The sequence below is a fragment of the Trichosurus vulpecula genome, chromosome 4, assembly GCF_011100635.1.
Source record: "Trichosurus vulpecula isolate mTriVul1 chromosome 4, mTriVul1.pri, whole genome shotgun sequence".
NCBI classification, from domain to species: domain Eukaryota; kingdom Metazoa; phylum Chordata; class Mammalia; order Diprotodontia; family Phalangeridae; genus Trichosurus; species Trichosurus vulpecula.
The window spans coordinates 199,839,901-199,857,104 of NC_050576.1; the positions used below are offsets into that span (position 1 = coordinate 199,839,901).

General features: G+C 42.4%; 1 protein-coding gene across 6 annotated transcripts in view; it reads right to left on the reverse strand.

Moving 5' to 3' along the window:
• The window catches only part of LOC118848689 (E3 ubiquitin/ISG15 ligase TRIM25-like), a 28,408-nt gene extending 11,770 nt beyond the window's left edge, over positions 1 to 16,638 (reverse strand). For 2 of the 6 annotated variants that reach the window (XM_036757693.1, XM_036757690.1), the window contains exons 1-2: positions 16,233 to 16,303; positions 4,718 to 5,411 (exon numbers count right to left, since the gene is read on the reverse strand). In XM_036757693.1, the coding sequence (XP_036613588.1) occupies positions 4,718 to 5,308 (591 nt within the window). In that variant the 5' untranslated portion in view covers positions 5,309 to 5,411; positions 16,233 to 16,303. The other 4 variants (XM_036757692.1, XM_036757689.1, XM_036757691.1 and 1 more) reach the window with 4 other exon arrangements.
• Positions 16,639 to 17,204: the final 566 nt, after the last annotated feature.

The following is a 17,204-nucleotide window of genomic DNA, read 5'->3' on the forward strand; positions in this document are numbered from 1 at the left end:
ATAGAAATAGACAGACAGATATATATATAATATTTATATATATATATATTTAGCTGTATATAGAAAAATATAGGTATATAGATGTAGACGGCTAGATGTACCTGTATAGATCTATTTATCTATCTATATATACACACATACATATACATATGCATATACATACACAGATGTAGGCCATGCTTGCTCTCTCTTATGCGTGTATATGTGCATGTATGTGTATGTATATGCATGTGTAGATGCATATATGTATGCATATGTGTATATATGTTATCAAATTGATGAGGGCACAGTCTCTGGGAACCCCTTGAACCCTTGAACTCTCCTTGAATCTTGCCACTCGACCTGGCCTTGGCCTGAGGCTATAACCATTAAGCCCAAATGCCTACCTTGCCCAGTCCTCTATTGTCCAGCTGTTTCCCACCCTTAATCCTGTTTCCCATCCTTAATCCTGATCAAAATATCCATACCCTAGCTCTGTTACCCTAGCCCTTTATGGTCTGTCATTTCCATATAGCCTTCAGCTATTTCCCCCACCCTGGAGTCTGACCTCATCCTTAAGTCCCTCCCTAGACCCCTCTTCTGGCCACCCCAGACCACCCCTCAATCCCTCCCACAACCTTTGTGTATATAATCTCCATCTTGCCTCCATGAAGGTGGTCAGATCCAATCTAGCTCAGATTGATCTGAAGGGGTGGGATGTCTTGGGGGCAGGCCTATGTGGCTAACTCTTAATAAACTTTATTCTTTCCCTTGGCTGAGAAAGCTTGAGTCGAATTCTTTCGGCAGGACCCGGTGTGTCGGTACTTTGGGGTGTCGAGCACCTCTCACCCCAAACCCTCATCATTTATGGTTCCCTTAACCGGGAAGCACTGCTAATCTCAAGTTCTTCTCCAGCCAAGACTGAAGGTATGTGAGCCTCCCCCTCTCCCAATCCCCCTCCTCCCTCTCCAAACATTTTGGATGTGCTTCTCAGGCCTGACCTCAGCAGGTCCCAGTGGGTTGGACAGCTTGGTCCAGTGGTCTCAGTGAGTCGGACAGTCACGCTGTCCTGGTCAACCTGACGCTATCAGGTGGTTCTCGGTCCAGTCGGACAGCTTGGTCCAGTGGTCTCAGTGAGTCAAACAGCCAGGCTGTCGTGGTCAACCTGACGCTATCAGGTGTTTCTCGGTCCAGTGGTCATGTCGGAGGCCATGAACCTAAGCATAGGTTCTGAGGCATGGAGGACATGGACGGATGCCCCATCCGGAAGCATGTGCCAGATCCTTTCAATTGTTTCGGCGCTGGGAAGTTGGGAAAATTTCAGGTACCTTTTGTATATTTTGTTTTCTTGTTTTATTTTTTTTGTCTCCCGACAATTACTCCTAACTTCTTTCCTACGGAGGAAGGAACTTCCAGCCCAAATGCCTGAAACGGGTCTAACCTTTTCCAATTCCTGCAAGTTCACCCTTAGGTTGTCTTCTGCAAAACTGGGAAAAATCTAGCTGCTCTGCAGAACTTAAAGAAAAAGCTGGTATGGCTTTGCAATACTGTTTGGCCTCAGTATCACTTGGAAGGCCATGAAGTATGGCCTATTTTTGGGACTTTAAAACGTAATACTCTTTTACAGTTAGAATCATACTGTCGCAAAGAAGGAAAGTGGATGGAACTTGCCTATGTGATGGCCTTCATGGAGCTCTCTTGGAACCCTGTCCTCAGGAAGGATTGTAAGATGCTTGTAGCTAAAGCTACCCCACAAAAGGGCAATGGGGGTGAACAGGACATTCTGGATGACCCCCTTCTGGTGTCCCCCTCTGTGGAGCCTTCCCCTGAGAAGGCCCCTGCTCAGACTCCAGTCTCCACGGCTCCTTCAGGGCTTTTTCCCCTAAGGGAAGTGCCTGCCTCCCCTACTGGGATGCGGAGAGTGCATGTTCCATTCTCCATTTCAGATCTCATTCAGGTCAAAGAGAGGCTAGGGAGATACTCGGAGGATCCCACCAAGTTTACTGAGAGTTTTAGGGACCTGTCCTTACAATTTGAGCTTTCTTGGGGTGATCTGCATATCCTCTTCTCTACCTGTTGTACCACTGAAGAGAAGAAGAGGGGTCTAGGGAGGGACTTAAGGATGAGGTCAGACTCCAGGGTGGAGGAAATAGCTGAAGGCTATATGGAAAGGACAGACCATAAAGGGCTGGGGTAGCAGAGCTAGGGTATAGATATTTTGATCAGGATTAAGGATGGGAAACAGGATTAAGGGTGGGAAACAGCTGGACAATAGAGGACTGGGCAAGGTAGGCATTTGGGCTTAATGGTTATAGCCTCAGGCCAAGGCCAAGTCGAGTGGCAAGATTCAAGGAGAGTTCAAGGGTTCAAGGGGTTCCCAGAGACTGTGCCCTCATCAAAATGAGAAAACTAAGTGCTTGGCAAAGCTTAAAGCATTATATAAATGCAATAGCATTGTCGTTTCCAGTCATGTCTGACTCTTCATGACCCCATTTGGGGTTTTCTTGGCCCCAAGTGGAGTGGTTGGCCATTTCCTTCTCCAGCTCATTTGATAGATGAGAAAACTGAGGCAAACAGGGTTCAGTGACTTGCCCAGAGTCACACAACTAGTGTCTGAGGTTAGATTTGAACTCGGGGAGATGAATCTTCCTGACGCTAGACCTGGCGCTCTATCCACTGGCGCCATCTAGTGACCAAAACCAGCTATTATATATGAAAACACTTTTTAATGAGGACTATCTGAAAATGGAATGGGTCACCTCTCTAGGTGGGAGTGAACAAGCAGGGGTTGGATGCTACCACCCCCTTCCCATCCTCCACCTAGGATTGTTATAGAATGGATCACTTCAGGGCAGCTAGGTGGCACAATGGATATAGCAAAGGGGTCCTGGAGTCAGGAAGACCTGAGTTCAAATACAGCCTCAGACACTAGCTGTGTGACCCTGGGCAAGTCACTTAACCCTGATTGTCTCAAAAAAAAAAAAAAGAACGGATCCCTTCATTGCAGGAGTGAAAGGTTTAACTAAGGTGACCTCCAAGAATTTGATTCCATGACTAACTACAATGAAGTAACCAGGTGATTTAGTGGGAACCTTCAGCCTCGAGGCCACGTGTGGCCTTCTAGGTCTTTGGGTACTGCCTTTTGACTGAGTCCAAGTTTTACGGAACAAATTCTTTTAAGGCCACATGTGGCCCTCTAGGTCCTCGAGTGCAGCCCTTTGACTGAATGCAGACTTCACAGAACAAATCCCCTTAATAAAAGAATTTGTTTTATAAACTTGGACTCAGTCAAAAGGCAGCACTCAAGGACCTAGAGGGCCACATGTGGGTCCCCACCCCTTGGTTAGAGCGTGGGACCTGGAGTCGGAATGACCTTGAGTTTGAATCTTAGTAGCTTTTTCACCCTGGTCAGATGGCTTAATCTCTCTGTGTCTGAGTTTCCTCATCCATAAAATGGAGATGATATGAGCACCTACCTCACAGGGTTGCTGCAAGGATCCAATGAGTTAATAAGTGCACAGCCCTCTGCACATATTGAAACATTCTACAGGACATCCCAAAGATCTTTGCGGAGTTTAAAGCCTAAACAACTTCAGAAATATGAATGCTGCAAACTTATACAAAGCCACATTTGAAAGGTTAATTATCTAAAATTTTAAGATGTTGATATATTTCTTATTAAAATTTGACGTAACCTCCGTCTTGTGCTATATCTTGCTCTAAGTCAGTTTTTGGGCTTCATGAAACTTGTATCATCTTTGGTTCAGTGACTAAAAGTATTTCATTTGTAGTCATAGCCTTAAGATTATCTAAACAATAAAGGATCGGTACATACAGAATCGTTTTGATGTGGCCCCAAAAGAAAAAGTCTAATAGAGACAGATCACGGGACTGGGGTGACCATGCAGGAGGACCTCTTCTACTGATTTACTGGTTTAAGAAAGTGTCATCTTTCTTAAGATTACACTTAAATTTAAAATTAAACTTAATGTTATTAAATTAAACATAATTAAAAATTTCACTTAAATTTAAAATTTATTATCAAAATTTACAAAGGTAAACAAGTATATAAGAAATTTAAATGATTACACTCTCAAACGATGCGCTTTGTATGTAACATTTATGCTTCTGAAATTATTAAAGCTTAAAACTGCATTAAGACTTTTGAGACACCTTGTAAAAAGGCCAGCTAGTATTATTATTATTATTAAATAAATTCTCATGCTCTATTTTAGACCTGAGAGTCTATGACTATATTACAGCTGAGTTAACAGACTGATGATCGCAGGCTGGAACTGAGTCTTCTAAACCTTGCTGAGATCCCACAAGCTTATCCCAGTGTGGGAGAGCTAGGAAGCATCATTCTCGGTGATGGGGAAAGGATATTGCTGAGAGCAGACATCCTTATCCCATCCTGCTGATGGGACAACCACTGGGAATAACAAGGGAGTGTGGGAAGAGGAGCTAGACAGAGCCAGTGTGAGGAACGCTTAGGGAAGTCCTGGGCTGCCATAGTCAGATCTGTCCCCGTTCCCTGGCCTTCCCCAAACATGGCTGTCACCAGGCACCCCTAAGCTTGTAGCAGGCCTCCCTCCTTCAGCTATTCCCCGATCCTGAGCCCTCCTCCTCCATCCAAGTGATGACCTTAGCCATGGAGCATTTAAAAAAGGTTTCCGGTGGACCAGTAGGCATCCCAAGGAAAGCCCAGCCTCCCTATTCCCCAGCCTTCCTCCCTCACCTCCTTGCGGGCTCGTTCTTCCTCCAGCGGGATGGTGTCATGATTTTTGTGCTCCTCCAACAGGCAGGCCCCACACACGCAGCAACCCTCCGTCCGGCAGTAGAGCCGCTGAAGTTTTCGGTGTTTGCGGCATAGCTGCGCTTTGAGATCCCAGATAGGCTCCAGCAGACGGTGCCCCTGGAAAACCTGGTCCTCATAATGAGTGCGAAGGTGGTTCTCGCAGAGGGAGGCTGCACATTGCAGGCATGACTTGACCGATTTGAGTTTTTCTGGGGAACAGTAATCACAAGGGATATCTCCAGGCCCAGCCACTGCTCTGTTTGGCGCTGGGGTCTGGTTCTGGGTGAAACAGGCCACGATCTCTCCTAAGATGACATTCTTTCGAAGGTGGGGTCTGGAGGTGAAGACCTCCCGGCACTGGGGGCAGTAAGGTGTTTCTCCCATGGCTGCCTGGTGGTCCCAGTAGTCCTGGAGACAGTTCATACAAAAGTTGTGCCCGCAAGCTGTGGTGACCGGGTTGCGGAACACTTCCAGGCAGATGGGGCATAGGACCCGGTCTTCAAAAATGCAGAGGCTGTTGCTGTTACTCATCTTGACTTGGGCTTGTGGGATCTTAGGGGGCAGGGGATGAGGGGAAGGGTTGAGTCACGGTGGGTCAGAGGGATGTGATGCTTGACTCAGTCCTGGGAGGGCCCTGGGGAAGGGAAAAGCAGGAGGAGATGTTATACTGAAGGCAAATAATTTAGCCTGCTCAGAGGCTGGGGTGGGGAAGGTGGAGGTGGGGATTGGGAGTAGCTTCTCTGACTACAGGAAAAAAAACCCCAAACTGTAGGACATTCAGTCCTTATCTTAGAGAGAACCTTCAAAAGGAGAGACTCCTAACTTTTTTCTGTCCTGGACCTCTAAGCTTTCAGTAACCTCTCCTGCACCACCTAACAGGAAAAGAAAAAAAAAATCTAGATTTTTCCATGCATACCCATAGAAAGAAAATAAAGAAATTAAATAATTAAAGCTCAAGAGGCCTTGTAATTAACCAAATATTCCCTGTGCCCCTTTGACAAGCTTTTCGTACTCTTTAGTAGAATGTGTACCCCAAACTGGAAACCCCTACCCTCCAGGATGAGTTAATCTATTCAGCTTTCCTGACAAACAGGCCACTTGGGAAGCATGGCGTCTCCCCAAAACCAAGCGGAAAGGGAAGCCTGACCTAAGGAGAAGGCAGTAAGAGGGCCATTTTGTAGCTGTTCGATCAGTTTAGTCTAGTCTTTATTTTTTAGACTTCTTTGAGATCCCATTTGGGGTTTTCTAGGCAAAGATACTGGAGTGGTTTGCCATTTCCTTCTCCAGCTCATTTTACAGATGAGGAAACTGAGGCACACAGAGTTAAGTGATTTGCCCAGGGTTGCTCAGCTAGTAAGTGTCTGAACTCTGAAAGATAAGTCTTCCCAACTCCAGGCCCAGCGCTCTGTGCACCATGGCACCACCTAGCTGCCGCAAAGAAGACCCTTCTAACCCAAGCTGATACTTAAAAGGCCTCCCATAGGACAGAGCTTGGATTTGTTATCATAAGACCTAGGTTCAAATTCTGCCCCTGCTACTTAAGGCTATCTATGTGGTCTTGGGCAAATCCCATTTTAATCCCTCTGGACCACCATTTTCTTATCTGTAAAATGAGAGAATTGGTGAAACCTCTGAGGTCCCTTGTGGCTCTAAATCTAGGATTCTCTAGTGCTCTTGGACAATGACTCAAGGTCCAGGGCCCCAAAGCCTGAACTGAATGTTCAGGGTATAGGGCAGATACTGATCATAACAGCAGCAGCAACAAGAACAACTAGTGTTTATCTAGCGTGTTCACAAGGCACTGCACTATGCTGTCTCATTTAATTCTTATTACCATCCTGTGAGGTGGGTGCCATGGTTACCCCCATTGTACAGAGGAGGAAATTCTGTCTCAGAGAGGTTAAGTGGATAGCCCAAGGTGACACAGCCGGTAGGGGACTTAGGCAGGGACGAAGACTCAAGTCCTTTGCAGCCTTGGACCCTACTGCACCGGTGGTAGCCAGATGAGATAGAGGAAACGAGAAATGAACGATGCAAAGGAAGGACAGTGCCCGAGCCACCTAGTTTTTGAGACTAATAATGGCTTAATGGTCACAGTGCACGTGCAGCCATGAAGCAGTCGAGGCTCTGTCTTGCCCGTATTAGGCGCTGAAAATGTTTGTTGACTTGAACTGAATAGAAGTGTGCTAAAGTCAGCTGGTACCGAACAGCTTTGGAGAGCTGACTATAAAATTTTCAGTGTGAGTATTGACACCTTAGAAACCAGCAAATGCTACCAGTCAGGGCTTGGTCTATTTTATTGTTGTTGTTGATTGTTTAGACTAAGAAAGGGATGGAGGAAATGTGAATCATAATGTAGGTGAAACTTAAAAGCATTTCATGCATTTATTTATTAAATATTTATCGACACACTTTCTGCTTCCATCTCAGGCAAGGGAAGGAGTTAAATCATTTAAATTTTTTTAAAAGCCCCTTGCTCACAGAGTGGTATATCTCTCCATGCCCAGGGCTACCACCCTAGTTTGGGTTCTCTGCACCTCTTTATATTGTTTTTTTTTTTTCTTACAATTTTTTTTGAGGGGAGAAGGCAGGGCAATTGGGGTTAAGTGACTTGCCCAAGGTCACACAGCTAGTGTGTCAAGTGTCTGAGGTCGCATTTGAACTCAGGTCTTCCTGACTCCAGGGCCAGTGCTCTACTCACTGCACCACCTAGATGCCCCTCTACACCTCTTTATGTTGTAATATATAGTATATATATATATATCTATATTTCTCTCTCTCTCTCTCTCTCTCTTTCTCTCTCTCCCTGTCTAACTAGTTTCCCTGTATCCATTCTCCCTGGCTCTTTTCCAGTTCATGCTTTACACAGTTGGTAAAATAATCTTCCTAACGCATGTCTGACCGTATTATTGTTCTCCTGGACAGGAATCTTCAGTGATGTCCTATTGCTTACTGGGTAAAAAAATATAAGGTGCCACAGTGGGCAGAGCACTGAGCCTGGAGTACAGAAAAACCCGAGTTCAAATGTGATATCAGACACTTGCTAGCTGTGTGACCTTGGGCAAATTACTTAATCCTGTTTGCCTCAGTTTCCTCATCTGTCAAATGAGCTGGAGAAGGATATGGCAAACTGATTCAGTATCTTTGCCAAGAAAACCCAAATGGGGTGGAGAGTCAGACGCGACTGAAAATGACTGAATGACAGCATTTATGTAGTGCTTTAAGGTTTGCAAAGCACTTACTTTTTCTTTGCTAAGAAAACCCCAAATGGGGTCACAAGGAGTCGGACATGACTAAAATGACTCAATCACAAAAGTTACAAGATAGGAAGAAATCTTTTTCTTTTTCTTTTTTTTTTTTTTTTTTTTTGCCTCATGGGGCAGGGGGAGGTTTGAACAGAACCTGAGATTTCTTTGTTACAGAGAACTCCTGGCGAGGACCCTCCTGTACCAGTGCAGTTGGGCAGCTGCTTTGTAATAGCACTGACTTCTCATGATTGTTTTGAGGATAGAATGAGATATTTGAAAAGGTCTTTGCAAACCTTAAAGTGCTATACAAATGCTAACCATTATTTTCATGGAGGTAGGGAGAAGATCAAATATAATATAGCAGTTGAACTGAGACTTGAAAAGAAACCAGGGATCCTAAGAGGCAGAGTTGAAAAGAGTGTATTCCAAGCATGAGGGATCAATCAGTGCTAAATTCTAGAGATGGGATATGGCCCGTAACGTTGGAGGAACAAGCAAGTGGGCTACCTTGGCTGTAATGTTGAATGCACAAAAAGAAAGTGTATAAATAGATCTATATAACTAGTAATATAAAATGTAGTAATATATTGAATATAGTATATGTAGTAATATAAAATATATAATGGAATAACATAAAATATATAATATCTGGTAATATAAATATAGTAATACATTTTATATAGTATATATAGTGATATAAATATATAACACGGTAACATAAAATAGATAATATAGTATATATAGTAATATAAAGTATATAACAGAATAATATAAAGTATATAATATATAGTAATATAAATATGTAACATGGCAACATAAAATAGATAATATAGTAAACATAAAATAGATAATATGTATCTAGTAATATAAAATATATAACACAATAACAAAATATATGATATAGTAATATAAAATAGATAATACTGTATGTAGAGCAATGTAAAAATATATAGTAATATAGTTTATATCATAATATAGTAATATAAAAAGGGAAGGTAGGTAAGATACAGATTGTGAAGGGTTTTTAAATGCCAAGATGAATTTTATTTTATATTGGAATATCATAGAATCATATGGGGAGCCACCAAAGATTTTGGGGTTGGGGAATGACAAGGTTAGACCCAATGTTTCAGGAGCAGTAATTTGGCCCTTGTGTGAAGGATTGACTAGGAAGCAGGGAAGCAGGGAGACCAATCAGGAGGTAACCATGATAGTCACCTCCTCCTACTGCTTTTTTTTTACCTTGACATGAAGCTGGATGTGTGAAGTGAGTATTATGACACCAGCGTGGGAGGAAGGTACCAGATACTAGATCCAGGAAATCAGATTTAGAACTAGATAGGACCATAGAGATTTTCTAGTCCAATGTCTTCACTTTACAGAAGAGGAAAGTGAGCCCCAGGCTGTTCCTCTTGCTTGGAATACACTCCCTCTTCAACTCTGCCTCTTAGAATCTCTGGGGTTTTTATCAGGTCTCTGCTCTACTGCAACCTCATAATTGATCTTTCCTCATTTCCATAATAATAATGATAGTAATGAGTAAAGGTAGCATTTATGTAAGACTTTAAGAGTTCTGCAAAGACCGTTTTTCAAATCGAAGGGATAAAATGGCAGTGAGAAGTAGTGAGAGGAGAGAGAGACAGAGAGAGAGGCAACGGAGACAGAGAGTTAGAATGAATAAGGAAGAAAGAGAAAGAGAATGAGAGAGTGAGGGAGAAAGAGAAAATGAGAGAATGAGGAAGAAAAAGAATGAAAAGGAGAGAGAGAATGGAGAAAGAGAATGAGAGAGAATGAGGAGGAGAGGAGAGGGGAGAGAGAGAAAGAGAGAGAATGAATGAATGAGGGAGAAAGAGAATGAGAGAGAAAGTGGGAGGGCAGGAGACCGAGAGAGGGAACTTGAATGACAGCCACATTTACTGGGAAGAAGATGGTGATCCAACAATTTCGTAACGGAGGCTGAGAAAGAATGGCCAGACAGAGGAAAACCAAGGCTGAATAGTGCCCCTGGAAGCCCAGGGTAGGTGCAGCCTTCAGGAGGAGGGAGGGAGGAAGGGGTGGTTAATGGCTAAAAGCAGATTGAAAAGTTAGCTATTTTAAGAAGAAATCATCTGTAAATTAGGAGAGAGTAGTTTCAGCCTAGTCGTAGGGTCAGTCCACCAGACTGCAAGGAGTCAGCCGAGATGGGAGGGAATGGAAGTGAAGAGTATACATTACTCTATTAATCTAAGAACTTGGCTGTGAAATCAATCTCTCATTCAGCAAATATTTATTAAGTGGCTACTATGTTCCAGGCACTGCCATTCACTGCTAAATGCTGTGAAAGGGTGGAAGGGTAAAAAAATGACAGTTTGAGGCAATGAAGTTTTTTAAAGATGGAGGAGACCTGGGTATGTTTATAGGTGGTGAGAGAAGGAGAAACTGAAAATGAGAGGCAATGATGGAAGGGGTAGGCTCCCAGAGATAAAGAGAAAGTATGGAATGAAGAGCATATAGATCTTTGAAAAGAGAAACACACCAATGAACCGTTGGTAGAGCTGAGAATTAATTCGACTATTCTGGAGAGTAATTTGGAATTTTGTTTAAAAGTGAGTGAAATAAATGAAAGTCTCCCATTTAGGGAAAAGAGGATACTTTATAATTTAGCTTCCATAATGCCTGAACTATATCTTTAAGTTTAAGAATTAAACTCCCCCTTTTCCCTCCTGCTTAAACTTATACATACACCACATATATTCACATCCTGCATACTCATAGGGTGAATACCACCTGTAGCTGCTGTCTGCTAGTTTGAGGTTAAGGTGTTAGATTAAGAATCTTTCTTTGTTTCAAGAATGTGAGGCCAACAACCCCAATGGATGGGGATGGAGGTCCAGAAGGGGGGGGGGCTTTGGGGGCTTCTTAGAATTGTTATGTAGGGGGGCTTCTTAGAATTGTTATGTAAGGGGGCTTTTGGGGGGGCCCTTTAAGAGATATATAAACTGACTGCCTTCTGAAACTTGCCTCCCCACCCCAGACCATTCTGGAGTGGGCGATGCCCAACTCTCGGGCGAGATTTGCAAATAAAGCCTCTGTCTTTACCTTGTGAAACCTCTGATGGTTATTTCATTTTCGGGGATTATTGTCCCACACAAAAGTTATTAAAATATCAACGCCCTTTGGGCCCAGAAATCCCCCTGCTAGGCATATGCCCTGCGAAGATTAAACACAGAAAGTTTTCGTGTACGCTGAAATATTCACAATAGCACTTTTTTTGGCCGCAAAGAACTGGGGGAAAAAGGGCAAGAGCCAATCAGCTGGGGACGGATTCAATAGACTATAGTACATTGACACTATGCTGCTGTCTAAGAAGAGATGAATATAAAGAATTCAGAGATGTATGGGAAGGCTTAGATGAACTGATGCCAAGTGAAATAAGCAGCTCTCGGAAAACAACATTTACAAGGATTACAATAACACAAATGGGAAGAACAGTAACAAAAATGAAAGTGAACACTGCATAACAATAATGGCCAAGCTTAGCCCTTGAAAGGAGATTAAAAAGAAACAAATCAGAATCTCCCTTCTCCCCTTGTGGAGATAGTGTACTATGGGTGTGGAATGTTGCACATACTACTAGACTCAGTCGATGTGTTGGTTAGTTTTGCTGAACTGCCTCCCCCAACCCCCCTTTTAAAATCACCTTTCTTGGTGAGAGATATACTTCAAAATCAAGATGATATAACATCAAAATATATCAATTTTTTTCACTAACAGTATAATGCTTAGTAACTATAGTAGATACAGCATAATCTCTGCCCTTCCTCTCCACCCTCCAAATTGGGCTTTCCCAAATTAGAGAAGGCATCAATCATTTAACGAGAGATTATCCAACCTTCGGGATAAGTAGTAATGCACCTGTCCATAACATATACCCACAGCAAAGTTCCAGCAGCCCCCGCCAGTGTCTAGGACTAATTTTCAACTTACTACATTTAGGGAGTTGCCCAAGGCAAGCAGAAGCCTGTCCAGTGTTATAAAGGTTGCAAGTGTCAGAAGCAGGATCAATATTTTTTTTAAAAAAGAGCACTGGTAGAGAGGTATTGACCTTGTCAAGAAGGGCCACCTTTTTCTCAGAGATTGGAGCAAAGAAGGGGAGAATGGGAAATAACGTGGAGGAATTTTAAGGCACACAGTCGAAAAAAAGAGGGAAATCATAACATGTGGCTTCTTTTTTCTAAGTAAAATTGGATCTGAAGTCCTCTGCTGAAAAGGAGGTGGGCAGCTAGATCATGCAGTAGATAAGAGTGCTGGGTCTGGAGTTAGGAAGACCTGGGTTCAAATCTAGCCTCAGATACTTACTAGCTGTGTGACCCTGGGCAAGTCACTTAACCCCGCTTGCCTCAGTTTCCTTATCTATAAAATGAACTAGAGAAGGAAATGGCAAACCATTCCAGTATCTCTGCCAAGAAAATCCCAAATGAGGTCAAGAAGAGTCGGACATAACTGGAACACTGAACGACAAGCTGAGAAAGCACTAGCTGAGGGTAGGGATGCTTGGAGGAAAAAGACTTGGAGAGTGTGTATAGGGAGTGAATCAGGAAAGGAAAGCAGGACTGTGGTGCAGCAGTGAGGGTTCTGATAAGTATAAATCTGTAGTGTAAAATTGTGGTACTGAATATAATGGAATATTACTGTGTTGTTAAAAACAGTCAACATGATGGATACAGATATAGATGCATGCAAAGACTTACTGATGCAAAGAGAGTAGAACCAAGAAAACAACACGCCCAAGACTGTAACACAAAGAACAATCACAAAATGATCAGAAATGAATCTCGTGAGAATATTAAAAAAAATGGTCCCTAAAAGAGATCGACGACACCTCCCTAAATTCCTTTATAAGAGGTATAGGGCGAGGGTGGGGAGGGGAGTGCTGTGAACAGGTGTAGAACTTTAGAACATTGCAAATAATGTTATTTTTTTTTTAATGTGCTGTTTGGTTTTGCTGGGGGTGGGGCGCGTTTCTTCCTCTTCCTCCTTTTTTTCTTTTTAAGATTATTTGTTATAAGGGAGGGCACTCTGGCAGAGGGAGGGGGAAAGTACAAGGGGAAATCTAGATGACGTAAAAATAACAGATATCAATACATTTATTTTAAAATTTTGTAGTACACCTGGTACATACAAGCGGTATGTGACTTTTCCTACTAGCAATCAACATCACCTGATGCTACCCATTGTTAGTGGGGATTACGCAGGGTTGGAGTTTGACAAGCTATGACTGAAGATGGGACAAAGGAACAAGGAATTCAAGGGTGGATGATAGTATATAATTACACTGTATAATCATAAGATCAAGATTATGAAGGGAGGAAAGTTAGGACAGAGGAGACAGATGGGAAGAACAAGGAAGGAAGGCCTGGAAGTTGTGGTGAGCATAACAAATCTAGGAAGTGAGGGAGAAGGAGAGGTAGAAGGATAGGGTTTTATGATTAAGAGATAAGAATTTCAGAGTTCTGGATTATGGAGGTAGTTCAGTGTATGTAAGTGATGGTGAGTTAAGAGGTATGATCCCTGTAAGTGGATACTGTGGGGTGAAGATGTATATTAATGGGATTTGAAGGGCTCGATAAGTAGGAAGACAGGGTATTTGAAGGGACAGCAACATATATATTGAAGTTATTGACTATGAAGGCAGGATTTGGGGTAGAAAGAAGGCTGTGAGATGTGTTAGGAATTCCTTGAAGGAGAGAGAATACATGAAATTGAAAAGCTTTTGAATAAACAGAGTGCAACAAGTTAAGAAGGAAAACAATCAATTGGGGGCAAATGCCTCGATTATCTTTGATAGAGAAGGAAAACTAACAAAATAGATGGCCAAGAGCTGTTCTTCAAATGATAAATTGTTTAAAGGATATGAGTAAAACATCCTCAAAAGAATTGTAAATTATTAACAACTATATGAAAGACATCTCCAAATTACTAATAATAAGAGTAGGAAAAAAAGAGATTTCACCTCTCAGTTTATCAGAGTGGCAAAGATAAGGAAAGATGAAAATAGTCAATGTTAAAGGGATTGTAGAAAGTACGTATACTTACACTCTGTGAAGCTGTGAACTGATCTATTCCAAAAAGTAATTTGAAAAAGTAACTAAAATGCCCATACCCTTTGACTAAAGAAATTCCACTGCTAGGCATGTACCCCAAGGTGATCAGAGGCAAAAAGAAAAGTTATATGTACAGCAAAATATTCATAGTAGTATTTCTTATGGTAGCAAAGAATGGAACAAGGTAGGTGACCACCAACAGGGGAAAGGCCAAACAAACTGTGGTACATGAATGTAACGGAGTATTACTATGCCATTAGAAATGATAAATATGCAAAATTCACAGAAACATACAAAATCTTACATGAATTGTTGCAGACAAATGTAAACAAGAATCAGGAAAACAATATTCACAATTATTATAGTAATGTAAATGGGAAAGTAGGAGGAAAAATTGAATGGTAGAAAAAACACCTCCCTTCATTGCAAAAGGGGGGTAGTATAGTTATGGATTATCATTAACTGACAGACTCAGCAGATGTGTTGGTCCATTTTGGGGAGTTTTTTTCCCCCCTTTAAAAAAATCTTTGTTATAAGGGATGTCTCCCCAGTCAGTTGGGGAATGGTTAAATTATGGCATATGAATGTAATGGAATACTATGGTAAAGATGGTAAAGATGAAAGGGATGGTTTCAGAGAAACTTAGGGAGGTGCAGAGAAATGAGCAAAACCAGAAAGGTGATTTATATAGTAAGAACATTTTAAAGAACAGTTTCAAAAGACTTAAGAACTGGTTAAACACAATGACCAACCATGATTCCACAGGACTGATAATAAGCATGCTGCCTGCCTCCTAATAGAGAGATGATAAGCTCCAGAATGAGATATATTCTGATCCTGCATATATGTGTACGTGTATACAGACACCCAAATACATATTCAACACGGCCAATGTGGGAATTTGTCCCCCCAAAGTGGTGGTGGTGAAGGGGATAAAATAGATAAAATGAGGATAGGAAGATAAATCAGAATTTTGTTAATGATAAAAATAAAATAGAATATGCGTGTATATGTATGCACACACATAAAGAAGAGATAGTTCCCTGAGTAGTGGATGGGAGGCATATCTGTGGATATGAATGTGACGTTTAAAAAGGTATCAATAAAAATAAGATAAAAATTTAAAGGAGAGACAACGGTCTGGAGGCCAGCAGATGACTGAAACAAAGATCTGGACTAGGTGATAGAGATGGAAGAAGTGAAACTCAGAAGCAGAAGAGGTCGTAGGGCGTTGGTCTGTGGCAGTAAGAAGCAAGGAATGGGCCCACTCCTCTCTGGACCAACATATTGGGCCCCATGACAGTACTGCCCCATACTACAGATTCTGATACTTCTGGAGAGTCAAGTTTCCATTAGCCTCAAAAGATAGAGAGGATTTGAAGGGATCCAGGGTGAAAGGAAGTTTAAGGAGAGGAGTTCCAGAAGATATAGGAGGTAGACGGTGCCCTTGGGGTACAGCTAAGGTGGATAGGGATGAGAATTTGGAGAGAAATAGTTAGGAAGGTTATTTGTCTCAACACAGGGATAAGAGGAGTAACTGGGAGCATGCCAACTATAAAATGGGGAGAGAACCAGTTGATTAGAGAATATCACCCTCTCTGGTGCCATGCTGACTGAACATTATCAGGTTCTATAAGTTTCCATTGTTGATCACTCTAAACCCAGGTGAGCTGGACATGTAGATTGTGGGTAGAGGTAGCAGGGACTTCTATCCAGTTCTTTTTGGTCACTGAACGACTAGTGCTCCACTCCCCCGGTAAGGCTGAATTCCTATTTGTGATGGCAGCTCCATAATCTCATCCCAAGATGGCAGGAAATGAGACATACACAGAAGATATGGAGCAGGCACCCAGAATGCCAATGCATAATAAATGTTTGAAATGAACTTAACTGAATGGAAAAGCCCAGACTATATAGAATTCCCTTGGCATTCTGAAAAGAGGCAGACCCCCTGAGACTTGTGATGGAGCCCAGCCCCTTGATCTGGGTTGGGCAGAGAGTGGAACAGCTGGGGTGGATGGCACCTGAAGGCACACATAGTCATCCAGATCCCCTGGGGGGCACCCAATGGTAGTGTGTCCCCATTACCTTTATCTTTACTTAACCTGAGCACTGCCTTCTTACCTTTCCCTTTAGCTGCTGCCCTGAGGTCTCCCTATCAAGGCCTACCCTTCTGCTTTGGGGGATTGTGGGTGGCTCACCTTGGTGACTTCACAATTCAAGCTTCACCAATCCCAGAATTCTCCCTGTGATGTCAGTTGGTGCCCAGGAGGAAGTGGGGGTGGGGTGAGGGAGTGGAGAGGGAGGATGGCAATCATGCTGGCAAAGATCCTAAAGTGGGCTGGTTAGCCAAATAATTATACTGTTTCATCTCTCGTCTCCAAAACCTGTCCCCAGGAGCCAGATCTGCTGGGACTAAACAAAACACCTAGAGAGGTCACATAAAGTGAATTAGGATTCAATGAAAGGAGGCAGTGTGGTTTACCAGAAAAAGCCCTAGACCAGAGACTTGGGTTCAAATCCCAGTTCTGCCATTGGCCACATACAGCCTTGGTTATGTCACCACTTCTCTAGCCTTGTTTACTCATCTGCATGCTACATTATAGGATCATAGACCTAGAGCTTCAAGAGATTTGAGGCCACATAGTCCAATTTCCAAATGAGGAAACTGAAGCCCAGGGGAGTTAAGGGACTTGCCTTGGTCACATACATAATAAGCATGTTTTCCTCTATATTAGTCATCTTTTAAAATAAAACATAGACTAATATAAAAACCCAAGAAAAATAAAGAAGAAAAAAAGTATGCTTCAATTTGTATTGACTCCATCAATTCTTTCTCTGGGGATGGATAGCATTTTTCAACATAAATGCTTCAGAGTTGTCTTGGATCATTGTATGGCGGAGAATAGCTAAGTCCGTCATAGTTCATCATTGCACAATATTGCTGTTACCATGTACAATGTTCTCCTGGTTCTGCTCACTTCACTTTGCATCAGTTCATGTAAGTCTTTCCAGGTTTTTCCGAGCATCTTGCGCATCATTTCTTATATGTATAGCACAATAGCATTCCATCATAATCATATACCACCACTTGTT